General features: G+C 35.0%; 1 protein-coding gene across 4 annotated transcripts in view; it reads right to left on the bottom strand.

Annotated features, from left to right (window-relative positions):
• CFAP47 (cilia and flagella associated protein 47) overlaps window positions 1–16,723 on the bottom strand; it is an 886,918-nt gene that overhangs the window by 532,093 nt on the left and 338,102 nt on the right. For all 4 annotated transcript variants that reach the window (XM_016433371.2, XM_056826271.1, XM_007493353.3 and 1 more), the window contains one exon: window positions 15,770–15,915. In XM_016433371.2, coding sequence (XP_016288857.2) covers window positions 15,770–15,915 — 146 coding nt within the window. The remainder of the gene's footprint in view (window positions 1–15,769; window positions 15,916–16,723) is intronic.

Genomic DNA, 16,723 nt, shown 5'->3' with positions numbered 1-16,723 from the left:
AACTTATACTGAAAATATCATCACCTTAAATGTAGAAATGTTATTTTTCTGTGAAGGTGCTTAAAAGTATATACTCATAGAACATCAGATTAGGAAAAGATATTAAAAGTCATTTAGTCCAACCCTTCATTTTACAGATGATGTGAGTAACAATATTCAAAAGGAAGATGCCAAAGAAAACCTCTGGCCATTAAAATAATATTTATTTTGATCCTTAGCCCATACAAACACTCAAATCTCTCTTGTACTTATTCCATTCCCTTTCCCAATAAACAGCTCATCCCTAATTACATTTAACTATTTTGTGCTTTATAAATTGGCAATAATTTTGATTATTCATATTCATTTCTCATTAAAGATGGAAAAACTTACATCTTCTCTCTGTGTTATCATGTTTTTATTAATGTGTTCTTGTCTCCCTTATCACAAGGTCTTTCTGAAGATTTTTCCTGGTCTTTTCATTCAAATGGAGTGTATACAGTAGTACTATGTGTTATGTCTGTAGCCTGAAACTGACTAATGTAATAACCACATTAACCATTTAACTCTCAGCTAGCAGTACCTAATATCAACAGAATAATCAAAAGAAGGATTTTATATTAAAAATATTTAGTAAATGTCTAGTGTGTAAAAAAGCAAGAGTTTACCTCATATTTTAATAGGTATGTATATAATAGGGACACAAGCAAAGAAACATCAAAATAATGATGAACACAAAGAACTATGTGAGATATAAGTGAAGAAAGGTCATTATAAATTGGGGGAAATATCAGCAATGACGTTATTAGGTATCTTAACACCTAGCAAATGTAGCACTGCTATACATATTCTAAGCCATATTCTTATTCTAAAAGTTCTAAATTGATTAACAGTATCATTGTGAATAATATTTCAAACACTTCCCCTACATAAAAAATCCCTTTGGCAAACATATATCTCCCTGTCTTAAGCATATATATTAGAGAGAGAGAGAGAAAGAGAGAAAGAGAGAGAGAGAGAGAGAAAGAAAGATAGATAGATAGATAGATAGATAGATAGATAGATAGATAGATAGATAGATAGATAGATAGATAGATATGTAGGAATGGAAAGGATCTCAGAAGATATCTAGGTTAACCTCCTCATAATATACTTGAAACTGAATCTAAGGGAAGTTATATGAAAGTGACTTGCTTAAGGTCACAAAGGTTGGTAATTTCAAAGGCAGGTTTTTAACCATATGCTGTGACTGCAGAACCAGTGTTTCTTGAATAAGATTGCCTTTGTTTTTATATATGTTTATATTATGTTTTTTATATTATATATAGATATATAGATATAACATTTTTATATATGTTTATATTAATGAAATCTTGAATGATTTTCATATGTAAATATGAGAAACCTTACTGGAAAAGAGCCAAGTGGTGTTTTCATCTACCAAATGAAATATGTTTTTCAAATTAAAAAAATCAACTTAGATCTCATTCTGTTGACCACAGGCATCAAATTCAAATAGGAATGGGGCCATTAAATCCACATGTCAGGTTCCCTATGGGACACATTTTGACAATCCTAAAATGTAATGTTTTTATTTTCTTTAATCTGTTAACATTTTATGATTGCATTTTAATACAGTTTTAAGGTATCAGTAAGGAGTGATATGATCTTATTGCCTCATGTCCAATGAGTCTGCTCTAGATTTATCAGCCAATTGATGTGATAATATAAAAAGATACCATATTCTACCATTTAAGGATATTCTATTATGAGGGAGTTCAGGGCTTGTTTTTATGGTGACTTATTGTCCCTGCCCCTCTTCACAGGGGCCAATCAGTTACCAAATTGTCTACCACTGCCCAGGAGGAAGTATCTATGGGATCAGCTTCTCACCTTCTGAAGCTTAAGTTCTCACCTTCTGAAGGTTAAGTTCTCATCTAAGGGTATGAATTTTCTAAAATTCACCTGGAGAGGTGAATATCATCCTGGCCGATTGAGTTTCTGAGGGTGTGGATTCACTAAGTGGTTTGGAGCTCTTCCACCTAGTTTGAGTTTGTGTTCATTTAATCAAAGGATAGACAAAGGAAAGTTAATCCTGTCTTCACAATCTACTGGAGGTACTTAAATTAGTGTTAACTCAGGATAGACAACAGAGTAAAGAATACTCTTTCATAACTAAAAGATATTATTTGTGAAAGTCAGTTTGTTCCATGTTAATACCTTCACTAAGAATGTTCATGCAAATAATTTTCATTTTTAAAATTATGCACATGAAAAAGTAAGCATATAGGTCAGCAGTAATTTTCTAGTAACCTTTTATTGTTATTTTAAAGAGATGTGAAATTTTGAATAAATTTTATTTCTTCCTCACCATCAGATAACTTTTGAATGTATGTCATTGTTCTCCTTAATTGTGTCTCCTGAGGCAGAGTCAAGATGGCCACATAGAAGGATCAAAAGTTCAGACTTCTGAATACCCTTCCTTACTGATCACAAACTAAATGCTCCTAGTGGATTGAAAATCAAACCTAACAACAAGACAGAGCCAAGGAACACTCCTGCTACACTCAGCTCAAAAGGTATGCCCCCCCCAAAAGCCAGAATCTGAGAACACTCTGGTTTAAAGGGAAGCCAGAAGGAATGTCCCAGGACCCATCCACCCCCCCCCCCACGGGAACCTCTGGGCAGGCAAAGGCACTGGTATGGAGGGTGTAACTTGTGGGCAGGGCAGTGCCAAGCTCAAAGCATCAAACACAGATATCAGGGAAGGAACTGGAGAGGGACCTGGCAGCCTGGTCAGAGCCTTGGAGATCTTCTATACTACTCTAGCCTTCTATGAGGTTTTTGGCCTCAAAGCACACCTAGCCCAAACCAGCTGAATTTAATCCCATCAAAAGTCTTCAGAACTTAGGGAAGCCTAGACTGAAACACCCCTCCCTCACTGACTGCTGGACTTTAATCCAATCAAAAGCCTCCAGAGGACAGGGAATGGCAAACTCCAACACTCCTTCCCTAGAGACTGCACTGAGAGATCTGACAAAGCTCCAAGAAGGGAGACTGACAGAAAGCCCCAAAACCAAAAAAATGAAAGGAGCAAGAGCACAGACAAATACGAGGAACAAAGAAGTGGTAAATATGAGCAAAAAATAGAAAAAGAAGAAATAAATTACAATTGACAGCTTCTGCCCAGGCAATGAACCAAGAACAACAACAACAACAACAACAACAACAAATAAACACAGGAGGAGACAAGTAATAAAACAGAAATTCCAGCAAATTGGACACAGGCTTTGGAAGAACTCAAAATGTAATTCAAAACACAATTAAGAGAGGCTGAAGATAATTGGGACAAGAATTTTAAAACTAAGATAGATCATCTAGAAATAGAAAATAGTGTCTTGAAAGTCAAAATCTACCAGCTTGAAAATGAGGCAAAGGAGATGAAAGATGAGGGAAAGAAGATGAAAGGTGAGGCAAAGGAGATGAGAGATGAGGTAAAGAGAATGAAAGATGACCCACAAATAAAATAAGACCAGAAGGAGGTTGACCAATAAGCCGGGGATGAATACCAGCCTTTAAGAACCAGAATATGACAACTAGAATCAACTGACCTCACAAGGCAGCAGGACACTATAAAATAAAATCTAAAGAATGAAAAAAAAAATGAGGAAAATATGAAGGATCTCATTCACAAAACAGAGGACTTAGAAAATCATTCAAGGAGAGACAATTTAAGAATCATTGATCTGCCAGAAGATCATGACAAAACAAAAAGCCTGGAATCATACTACAGGAAATTATTCAAGAAAACTGCACCGATATACTGGAACAAGGGGGAAAAGTAGAGATTGAAAGAATCCACAGTTCACCTCCTGTTCTTAATCTACAACTGACAACATTCAGAAATGTTATAGCCAAACTCAAGAACTATCAGACCAAAGAAAAGATATTACAAGCTACCAAGAAGAAGTCATTCAGACACCATGGAACCACAGTGAGAATGACACAGGATTTGGCTGCATCCACACTGAAGGACCGAAAGGCATAGAATATGATATTCCAGAAAGCCAGGGAAAGCAGTCTACAACCAAGAATCAACTATCCAGCAAAACTGACTATATTCTTACAGGGTAAAGTATGGTCATTCGACAAAATAGAAGAATTCCAAGAATTTGTAAAGAAAACACAAGACCTGAACAGAAAATTCGATGCCCAAGCACAGAACTCAAGAGAATCATCAAAAGGTAATTTAAAAAAGAGGGGAAAAAGAAAAACAAAACAAAACAACAACCCCCCCCCTCTTTAAGAGACTCAATAAATTAAAATGTTATGTATCCCTATAAGAAAAGAGGTCATTGGTAACTCATAAAAAACTATTGTTATCACCAGGGCAGCTAGAAAGGTATACTTAGAGGCAAAAGTGATAAACTGTATAGGATGAAAGGACAAGACATAAATAGGAATATAGATAAATGCATGCAAATATACATATATATGTGTGTACCAGAGCTAAAAAAAGAGGTTAATACTAAAAGAAATGGGAAAATAAATGGGGGTAAATTTATATGTCACAAAGAAGCTCATGGCAGGAGGGGGGTAGAACATCGATACAATGGAAGGGTAAAGAGGTTGGAGACAGGAAATACTCAACTTTTACATGCTTTGAAACTGACCCAAAGAGGGAAGAGGAATCCAATCCATTGGGACAGAGAATAGATTTGTGCCTTATAGGTAAGTAGAAGGGTAGAAAATGGACTGGCGGGGTGGGAAGCAGTTCAATGGAAGAAGAGGGTGAGGGGGGCAATTTAAAAAGACTAAAGGGGAAAATAAGGGGGGGGAGAAGGAAGGGGGTAGAAAGGGAATAAAATAAGGGTGGGAACTAGGAGGACTGATTATAAACAAACATTGGTATAGAAGGAAATAGTGAAAGAAGAAAAGGCAGGACCAGGAGTAGAAATCAAAATGCTGGGAAATACACAGCTAGTAATCATAACTCTGAATATGAACAGAATGAACTCACCCATGAAATGCAAGCAAATAGCAGAATAGATTAGAATCCAAAACCTTACCATATGCTGTCTACAAGAAACCCACACGAGGAAGGTACATACACACAGGAGGAAAGTAAGAGGATGGAGCTAAATCTATTGAGCATCAACTGATAAAAAGAAGGCAAGAGTCGCAATCATGATATCTGACAAAGCCAAGGTAAAAATAAATCTAGTTAAAAAGAGATAGGGAAGGGAATTGCATCCTGATAAAAGGCAGTATAGACAATGAGGAAATATCAGTACTCAACTTGTATGTACCAAATGGTATGGCATCCAAATTTCTAAAGGAGAAACTAGGGGAGCTCAAGGATGAAATAGGTAGAAAAACTATACTAGTGGGAGATCTGAACCTTCTTCTATCTCAACTAGATAAATCAAACCAAAAAAATAAATCAGAAAGAAGTGAGAGAAGTGAATGAAATCTTAGAAAAATTAGCGTTAGTAGAAATCTGGAGAAAAATAAATAGGGACAAAAAGGAATAAATCTTCTTTTAAGCAGCACATGGTACATTCACAAAAATTGACCATGCATTAAGGCTCAAAAACATTGCAAACAAGTGCAAAAAGGGCAGAAATAATAAATGCAATCTTCTCAGACCACAATGCAATGAAAATAATAATTAGTAAGGGTACATGGAGAGATAAATTAAAAAATTAATTGGAAATTAAACAATATGATTCTCCAAAACCGGCTAGTTAAAGAACAAATCGTAGAAGCAATTAATAACTTCATTGAAGAAAATGACAATGGAGAGACATCCTTTCAAAACCTATGGGATGCAGCCAAAGGAGTACTCAGGGAGAAATTTATATCTTTGAGTTCATATATAAACAAATAAAGAACGGGAGAGGTCAATGAATTGGGCATACAGATTAAAAAACTATAAAGTAAACAAAATTAAAAATCCTCAGATGAAGACTAAATTAGAGATACTAAAAATCAAAGTATAAATTAATAAAATTGAAAGTCAAAGAACTATTGATTTAATAAATAAGATTAGAAGCTTGTACTTTAAAAGAAACAAATAAAATAGACAAAGTACTAGTCAGTCTAATTTAAAAAAGGAAAGAAAAAAAAACAAAATGACAGTATCCAAAATAAAAAAGTTAGACCTCAACTCTCATGAAGAGGAAATTAAGGCAATCAATAAAAACTATGACAGTGTGGGAGAGATTAGGTTTGGATCAACACCTCACACCCGACACCAAAATAAACTCAGAATGAGTGAATGACTTGAATATAAAGAAGGAAACTATAAGTAAGTTAGGTGAACACAGAATAGTATATATGAGCAGGGAAAGGAAGGGAAGGGAAAGATTTTAAAATAAAGCAAGACTTAGAAAGAGTCACAAAATATAAAATAAATAATTGTAACTACATCAAATTAAAACATTTTTTGTACAAACAAAACCAATGTAACAAAAATTAGAAGGGAAGCAATAATTTGGGAAACAATCTTCATAACAAAAACCTCTGACAAAGGTCTAATTACTCAAATTTATAAAGAGCTAAACCATTCTCCAATTGAAAAATGGGCAAGTAACTTGAATAGGCAGTTTTCAGTTAAAGAAATCAAAACTATTAATAAGCACATGAAAAATTGTTTTAAATCTCTTATAATCAGAGAGATGCAAATCAAAACAACTCTGAGATATCACCTCATACCTAGCAGATTGGCCAAAATGACAGCAAAGGAAAGCAATGAATTCTGGAGGGGATGTGGCAAAGTGGGGACACTAATTCTTTGCTGGTGGAGATGTGAATTGATCCAACCATTCTGGAGGGCAATTTGGAACGATGCCCAAAGGGCAATAAAAGACTACCTGCCATTTGATCCAGCCATAGCACTGCTGGGTTTGTACCCCAAAGAGATAATAAGGAAAAAGACATGTTCAAAAACATTTATAGCTGCACTCTTTGTGGGAGCAAAAAACTGGAAAATGAGGGGATGCCCTTCAATTTGGGAATGGCTGGACAAATTATGGTATATTTTGGTGATGGAATACTATTGTGCTCAAAGGAATAATAAAGTGGAGGAATTCCATGGAGACTGGAACAACCTCCAGGAAGTGATGCAGAGTGAAAGGAGCAGAACCAGGAGAACATTGTACACAGAGACTGAGACATTGTGGTACAATTGAACGTAATGGACTTCTCCATTAATGGAAATGCAATGTCCCTGAACAATCTGTAGGGATCTATGAGTAAAAAACACTATCCTTAAGCAGAGGACAAACTGTGGGAGTAAAAACACCGAGGAAAGGCAATTGCTTGACTACAGGGGTGGAGGGGATATGATTGAGAAGAGATGCTAAATGAGCACCCTAATGCAAATACCAACAAAAAGGAAATGGGTTCAGAGCAAGGACACATGTGATACCCAGTGGAATCGCACGTCGGTTAGGAAAGGGGTGGCAGGAAGCAGGGGAGGAAGAGAAAATGATCTCTGTTTCCAATGAATAATGTATGAAAATGACCAAATAAAATAATGTTTAAAAACAAACAAAAAAACTATTATGCCCAATTATATGGCAACAAATATATCAATATAGGTGATGTGGATGGATACTTACAAAAATATAAACTGCCTAGCCTAACAGAGAAAGAAATAAATTACCTAAAAAATTCCATATCAGAAAAAGAAATTCAAGAAGCTATCAAAGAACTCCCTTAGAAAAAATCCCCAGGTCCAGATGGATTCACAAATGAATTCTATCAAACATTCAAAGAAGAACTAATCCCAATATTGTAGAAAGTATTTAACAGAATAAGTCAAGAAGGAGTTCTACCAAATTCATTTTACGACACAAACATGGTAGTGATCCCAAAGCCAGGCAGGTCAAAAACAGAGAAAGAAAATTATAGACCAATCTCCCTAATGAATATAGATGCAAAAATCTTAAATCTGATACTAGCAAAAAGACTCCAGCAAGTCATCACAAGGGTTATTCACTATGACCAGGTAGGATTCATACCAGGAATGCAAGGATGGTTCAATATTAGGAAAACCATCTGCATAATTGACCATATTAATAAGCAAACCAACAAAAATCACATGATTATCTCAATAGATGCAGAAAAAGCCTTTGATAAAATACAACACCCATTCCTACTGAAAACACTAGAAAGCATGGGAATAGAAGGACCTTTCCTAAAAATAATAAACAGTATCTAAAACCATCAGCAAACATCATATGCAATGGGAATAAACTAGAAGCCTTCCCAATAAGTTCAGGAAGCCCATTATCATTTTTTATTTAACATTGTACTAGAAACACTAGCAGTAGCAATTAGAGAAGGAAAAGAAAGTGAAAGTTATTAAAATTGGCAATGAGAAGACAAAGCTATTACTCTTTGTGGATGATATCATGGTTTACTTAAAGAATCCTAGGGAATAAACCAAAAAGCTAGTTGAAACAATCAACAATTTTAGCAGTTGCAGGATACAAAATTAACCCGCATAAGTCATCAGCATTTCTATATATCTCCAACCCATTTCAGCAGCAAGAATTAGAAAGAGAAATTCCATTTAAAATCACCCTAAACAATATAAAATACTTGGGAATCTATCTGCCGAGGCAAACACAAGAACTATATGAACACAACTACAAAGCACTCTCCATACAATTAAAACTAGATCTAAATAATTGGAAAAACATTGATTGCTCATGGGTGGGATGAGCTAACATAATAAAAATTACAATCTTACCCAAATTAATTTACTTATTTAATGCCATACCCATTGAACTACCAAAAATCTTTTTTACTGAATTAGAAAAAAACATAACAAAGTTCATTTGGAAGAACAAAAGATCAAGGATATCCAGGGAAATCATGAAAAAAAATGCAAAGGAAGGAGGACTTGCAGTCCCAGATCTCAAACTATACTATAAAGCATTGGTTATCAAAACAATTTTGTACTGGCTAAGAGACAGAAAGACTTGGAATAAATGACCTCAGCAAGACAGTCTATGATAAGCCCAAAGACCCTAGTTTGTGGGAACTAAACCCACTATTTGATAAAAACTACTAGGAAAATTGGAATACAGTATGGGAGAGATTAGGTTTAGATCAACATCTCACACCCTCCACCAAGATAAACTCAGAATGAGTGAATGACCTGAATATAAAGAAGGAAACTATAAACAAATTAGGTGAATATTGAATAAGTATACTTGTCAGATCATTGAGAAAGGAAAGACTTTAAAACCAAGCAAGAGCTAGGAAAAAATCACAAAATGTAAAATCAATAATTTTGATTACATAAAATTAAAAACTTTTTTGTACCAACAAAACTAATGCTTCCAAAATTAGAAGGGAACCAACAAATTGGGAAGCAATCTTCATTTTAAAACCTTCTGACAAAGGTCTAATTACTCAGATTTATAAAGAGCTAAACCAATTGTACAAAAAATCAAGCCATAAATTGGCAAGGAACATGAATAGACAATTTTCAGTTAAAGAAATCAAAACCATCAATAATCACATGAAAACGTGTTTTAAATCTCTTATATTCAGAGAAATGCAAATCAAAACAACTCTGAGGTATGACCTCATACCTAGCAGATTGGCTAACATGACAACATGGAGGGGATGTGGCAAAATAGGGATATTAATTCATTGCTGGTGGAGTTGTGAATTGATCCAACCATTCTGGAGAGCAATTTGGAACTATGCCCAAAGGCCGATAAAAGACTGTCTGCCCTTTGATCCAGTCATAGCACTACTGGGTTTGTACCCCAAAGAGATAATAAGGAAAAAGACATGTTCAAAAACATTTATAGCTGCACTCTTTGTGGTGGCAAAAATTGGAAAATGAGGGGATGCCCTTCAATTGGGGAATGACTGAACAAATTGTGGAATCTGTTGGTGATGGAATAATATTGTGCTAAAAGGAATAATAAAATGGAGGAATTCCATGGAGACTGGAACGACCTCCAGGATTTGATGCAGAGTTAGAGGAGCAGAACCAGGAGAACATTGTACACAGAGACTGATACACTGTGGTACAATCAAATGTAATGGACTTCTCCATTAGTGTCAATGCAGTGATACTGAACAACTTGGAGGGATCATGAGAAAGAACACTATCCACATTCAGAGGAAAATCTGAGAGAATAGAAACACGGAAGATAAAACCTGCTTCATCACATGGGCAAAGGGGTATATGACTGGGGATGTAGACTCTAAATGAACATTCTAGTGCAAACACCAACAACATGGAAATAGGTTTTTGATCAAGGACGCATGTAATACCCAGTAGAATTGCATATCAGCTATGGGAAAGGTGGGGGGGAGGTTGTAAAAGAATATCATTCTTCTAACCATGGAATAATGTTCTAAATTGTGTAAATAAAATTAAATAAATAAAATAAGCTAGAGAAGGAAATGGCAAAACTCTTCAGGGTACCAAAAACAATAGCAAAAAATAAACAAAACACAAGTGGGGTCACAAAGAGTCCGACACAGAAATTCCTCCCACATCAGTTACAAGTTGTCTTCTGCGTGTTAAAATGTAACCCATTTAATGTTTATAATTTTGTTGATTGTTTGCCATGTCTTGCATTCATTTTGAAAATGTTCTAAGCAACTCTTTTTTCTAAGAAAGCATTCATGAAATGTGGGCATGGAGCTTCTATGCAGTTAATGAAGCCTTGGCCTCTCTCATTCTATTTTCTAGCTGGGTTTTTTATGTATTTTCTGCCATTTTCATCTATTCTCACCTTTGTATTGAAATCATTATCATCAAAAATCTGTGGACTTAATTTAGAAGATGTTCTCCAATTCTTCATAGACTATCTTTATCCTTTGCAACAGGTATTTTAATGGTGTTATATTGAAAATATTTGTCAGATGGCAAAATGTTCCATTAAATATTGTTTGTAATTGACTTTAGGCATTTGATAAAATCAGCCCTGTCAATTCTTTCATCTCTCTTAGGAAAACCTTTCATTTACCTGCAATTTCCTTCTTAGAATTTTATTTGTAATGAAAATGTCAAGATTGGTTCAATTCAGTTCATCTAGTAGTACATCCATTCATTGGACAAGAATCTCACAGTTAGGATTCAACAAACTAAATTAAAGTTTATAATCATTTTAAAAACTGTGATTCTTAGAAACCATTTTCTACAACTCTTCCACCCTTGCTGCAAAGTGGACCATTTAGTACTGAAGAAATTTGATTTTTCTTTATTCCTTTTTTTTCATAGGCTGCCAAGGCCACATTAAGTTGTCATTCACCATTTTGTCAAGTAAAGAAGATATGTCAGAAAGCCCAACTTGCTTAAGAGAGGGCAAATCAAATGATCAAAAATACAGAGCTCAAAAGGGCCTTGGAGGCCATCTAAGACAATCCCCTCATTTTAAAAATGAGGCAACTGAGACCCTGCAACATCACATGACTTTCCCAAGGTCATACAGATAGCATCAAAAGTCAAATTTTTGCTTAACACCATTAATAATAGAGGAATGTGGGGCAGGGGCATGAGTAGGTCAATGAATTGAGAGCCAGGCCTAGAGACAAAAGGTCCTGGGTTCAAATCTGGCCTCAGACATTTCCTAACTGTGTGATCCTGGGCAAGTCACAACCCCCATTGCCTAGTCCTTACCACTCATGTGCCTTGGAACCAATAGTATATATTGGTTCCAAGCCAGAAAGTAAAGGTTTAAAAAAAAACAATAGAGGGATGTACTTTTCATTGATCCTCCAGAAGTTCCAGATTGAGAATGACATCATGCTAGTTGCTTTAAACACTGGAATATTGTAGCCTTCCAAAAGAGATCTATAATAACTCAAAAGAGTATGTCTTATCTCATTGGAAAACCTAAATGGGAAAAAGAATATTTTTGCCTAGATTGTAACAATCCATAGAGCTAGTCCATCAACAGAGAAAGAGAAAGACAGACACAGGGACCCAGAGAAACAGAGATTGAGTTCAGTGCAAATGAACAAGTTGTAGAATTGTGGGGGGGAAAAATTAGGAAAGACTAAATTTCTTTTGAAAAACTGCAAAGTTTTTTTTGATGGACCCAAATTTCCCTCAGAAGCCACCATGTGGCTTTTAAAAGTCGGTATTGTACTCTTGGTTTTGTGCACTCATGAGTCATCAAAGCTTTAGCCTCTAAAGGCAAAAATAATGAACTCCCTGGCAGTTCCTATCAAAATGACTTCCAGAGTGGGAAATAAACTATCCATATAACTACTCCAGAAAAGCTCTGAAATTCCCATAAGACCAAATAACAATCAAGAAGTTCAAAGAAAAACTACAGAAAGTGATTCCTTCTACCCTAGAATTATGCAAAAAGGCAATCCAAAGTTAATAGGTAATTGGAAAGGGAGCCTCTTCCAGCAAAGGTAATGCCAACACAAGGTAGTCTCCTATTGTTACCTGAGAGGGAACACCTATATCTAGAAAGCTTTTGTGTTCTGAGGCAGAAAGAGAAGAGGACTCACTTCCCTTAGAAAGTCCTAAGTTGGATATCTCTGGGAGAAGTAGCAGGTGGTGACCAGAGATCAGTGATCAGTAACCAGTCTATTGCCACAGTTGTTAGTGCTGCTTTGCTCAGACCAGGACTACCCTGGTGCCATGAGGTCTTTAACATTCTGTCCTGGGACAAAAGACTGAGCCTTGAAAATTCAGCCCTCTGAAGGCCAAAATCTGCTAAACAGAAATTAGTAACCCCATTAAATATCAAATATTATTTTAATTAAAAAGAAAAAAAACTAGGGGAAAAGATTATCCAGCCTATCTGAAAAACAAGTGACCTGGAAAATAGATTAAGGAAAGAAAATTTAAGAATCTTTGGATTACCTGAAAGCAATGACCAAATGCAAGCCAGGATATTACATTTTAGGAAATCATGAAAGAAAACTGTACAGACATATTAGAACAAGAAATTCCATTAGATCCAGAAAGCAAAGAAAAGCTGGGAAGAATCTTCTAGTCATCTTCTGAAAGAAACCCCAAAATGTTCTTAGGGAAAGACTTGGGCAAGAATCACAATGATAGAGAGACAGGCATAGATAGGTTGGGTTCCAACTCTAGAGGGACTGTCCAGTTAGTGAATTCACAAAGCCTTTGGTTCTTTCTATGAGAAAGACACTGGACTGACTTGTGGGAGTACAAATAGAAGCAGGAAGAAAAATAGTCTATGCCTTCAAGGAACTTACATTCTAAGGGAGGAATACAACACATAAAAAAGTGTTGATGATCTTAGGGTGGGAGGGGAGATGATGAGAAAAGTATCCAGCACCAGGGCTTGGTAGAAAAAGTCCAGAGTACAGCCTGGAGAGGAAGGAGACTTGTCTGCTGAGAGCCCTCCTTAAATGCAGGTTCTAAGAGGAGCCATTCAATTAATGGATCAGGTTCCAATGGCAGAAGTTACTTCCATGGTGTGATTTTTCAGGGCTGGAGTAACCTTCCAGGAAGAACAAATTTCTGAAGCATGATAAAGAAAGGCTGAAGTACAGAATAAAGGAGCTCAGTCAATGAAAACCTTGGTTCATTTCTGTATTTGAACATAGTCTAATGTTTGACTAATGCTTTTGCCTTTTTTCCCCAAAATTTTTGCTTTTATTTTATAAACAGAAAAATGGAAATATAGCCTGCCAGTGACAATGATATTAACAGACAATCTGCTGTTTTACTCAGGGAAAAAAATAGCAAATGGAACATTAGTTGTTTTACTGTTCTCAACAGGTGGTACTTAAAACAGTACAGCTATCACATTCAGAGGCAAATTAGGTGAGCTTGAATACTGAATTCTTGATTATTTACTTGAGCATGTAATTGCACTGTTTCAGGATATTTAGCAACATAATTTAATACTTAAATTAACAGGTATTTCCCATATATAATTACTCTGAACAATATTCTATAGTTATTAGAAGGATATTGTGTAAGTAATTATTAAAATTGGCTGGATTTTCTAACATTTTTGCAAGCAGGAACATTGTATAAAATTTAAAAATCATGTTTATTTATATGAAATATTGAACTAAGTATAATTAAATTTTAGTTATTTGATATGCTTGTACACTCCGACAACTTCTTATTCCTGAAATCACAGTACAAAAGTGATATCCTATATAAATGCAACTCAAGATTATTAAATTTGTTTATTTATTTTATTTTTTAAATTAAATTAAATAAAGATCATTAAAATTTAAAAATCAAGGAAAATATAGCTTACATTGTTTTCTAATTCTATGTGTAATTGTGGTAGGATTAGCTGAGCTAGCCCTTAAAAGAGGTGGGGGACTGACTCTTTCATTTGTTTCATTTGTCAAGCTTTCTTACTGCCTAAAAAATAAAAACCCAAAATATGGTGAATTGGTATCAGAGGTCTTAGTAGAATTCCTGTTTACCCCTCGATAAGCTTGGGTAACAACAATGATAATAATAATAGATATTTTTTATATAGCACCTACTATGTGCTATAAATTCTGCTTAGCATTTTTCAAATATCTCATTTGATTCTCACGATGGCCCTATGAGAGTGATGTCATTATAGTTCTGATTTTAGAGTTAAGGAAACTGAGTTAGAGGTTAATTGAGTTGTCCATGGTTGATCATACAGTTACTTTTATTTAAAGCCAAAGCTGAACTCGGATCTTCCTCACTCCAACTGCAGCACTCTATCCATTGTGCCGCCTAGCAGTTCAGCTATTAGGATTCTCTCCCTCTTTGAAATTGCCTTGTCCTATACCATGAAAAAAAATTTTTTATCTTCTCAATAAAATGTAAATTGCTTGAGGGCAAGAACTACTTCATTTTTGTCTTTTTTAGCCCTCGATCTAGCAAATTTCTTTTGTACAGTAGGTGTCTATGTTGTTGATAGACCTTTTAACTAGAGCTGTATATATGGCTATAGAGAGTGTTTATATGGCTAATTGCCTCTGATTTTGAATTCATGTATCTCTCAGAACTGGAAAAAGACATTTTACTCAAGTGATGGTTATATGCTTCAGCTAACTGGGAGGAAATTGTTAGAGCAGCCTCAACTCTATTTCCAATGATTTTTCTTCCCTTGGGCTAAATTTCTATTATGCCCCCAAGAATTCTTTTCACCAGGAAGGTCACCAACCTATGAGACTTTATCAGTCTTGATAATTAAGCCACATTAGTACCTCCAGTATCCTATTATTTTCTGGCCCTTTGATGGGAGGACTGGAGGAGAGAACTAAGGATCCTCTCAAAGTCTCCATTTAAAGTTGAGGAAACTGAGGCTAACAGGTTAAGTGACTTGCCCAAGTTTACACAGTGAGTAAGTAAATGTTTAAAGTATTATCTGAACTTACTTAATCTTACTGATTTCTGGCTTCTGTATTCATTGCATCACCTGCCATCTCTACATTTTTTTACCAAACCAATTGCACTCCTTTGTATGGAACTCTTATCAAAGAGAACCTTTTCTCCTCCTCCCCAATAAACTTTTTTAGCTTCCTTTGGTATGTTGTCTTCCCCCAAACTATTGACACCCTTTTGAGCTTTTTTCATATTGTACTCCCAGTGCTTAGCAGGGTGCCTGGGCCATAGTAGGCACTTAAGAAAATGCTTATTTACTAATGGACAACATTTATTTTAACATGCATTTAAATTAAGTTGGAAACAGAGTATTATTAGGGAAATGGGAAAAATTCCACTTTTCCTAGTCTTTATAATCGGCTATGTAAATTGTTCAGATAGCTGTCAGGAAAAAAAAAGTGAAAATATAAACTGCAATTTTGGTCTTACCTTCTTATTGGTGAATATGATAACACAATATCGCTTATATAGATCAAAAGGAAGAAAATGAAGACTTAGACTCGAAGGTTCTTTAGCATCTAAAAAGAGAGAGTCCACTTGACAGAAGAATTCTTTCATGAAACTGCATTTAATTGCTGCCAAACAAAATGTAAAAGAGGTTTGTTGTTTTTTTACATATAATATTTTGCAATTCATTCAAATAAGGGTACTAGAGGAATATAGACAATGACTATAAAATAGAAATGAGAACAGCAGTTAGATTCAGGTCAAATTCCATGGACATGTTGGTTTCAGATTATAAAAGTTAAAACGTATACCCCCTTCTAAATTATCAATAACAATAGCTCTATTAACAAGAGACCTCATATGGTGTCTTGTCCAAACCCCATTTTTTAAGAAATGAGAAAGCCAAAACCTACCCATGAGGTTTGAGAGTTGTCAAGTACACCGAACATCAAAGATGGGATTTGAACCACATTTCACTATACTATGATGCAAAGATACTGCTAGGTCATGCAATAAATAGTGTTAGACTTTCAGCTAAAAATACCTGAATTCAAATCCTATCTCAAACACTTATTAAAATGTAATATCAATAAATAAATAAATGGTAATATCACAACCTCTGCTCCCTTCAGTTTCTATAACTGTAAAATGTACCTCACAAGGTTCTTAATAGAATAAAATGGGATAATATTTGTAAAGTATTTTTCACAATGCCTGGAACCTAGTAGACATAATAAAAATGCTTATTCCTTTCTCTCCTTTCCCCTGAATCCTATTAGGAAAGGAAGTGCTATGGTTAGAAATTGACTAGGGTATCAAAATAAAATTTATCAACAAAAATCTATTTAAATTTTATATACATATGTATATATGTACATATACATAAACATTCATGGATATATAATTATATTGATTACACATTAATTATATTTCAAC

Source organism: Monodelphis domestica, chromosome 4 (assembly GCF_027887165.1).
Source record: "Monodelphis domestica isolate mMonDom1 chromosome 4, mMonDom1.pri, whole genome shotgun sequence".
Taxonomy (NCBI): domain Eukaryota; kingdom Metazoa; phylum Chordata; class Mammalia; order Didelphimorphia; family Didelphidae; genus Monodelphis; species Monodelphis domestica.
The sequence above is the reverse complement of the archived record's forward strand: the minus strand, read 5'-3'. Positions and strand labels throughout refer to the sequence as shown.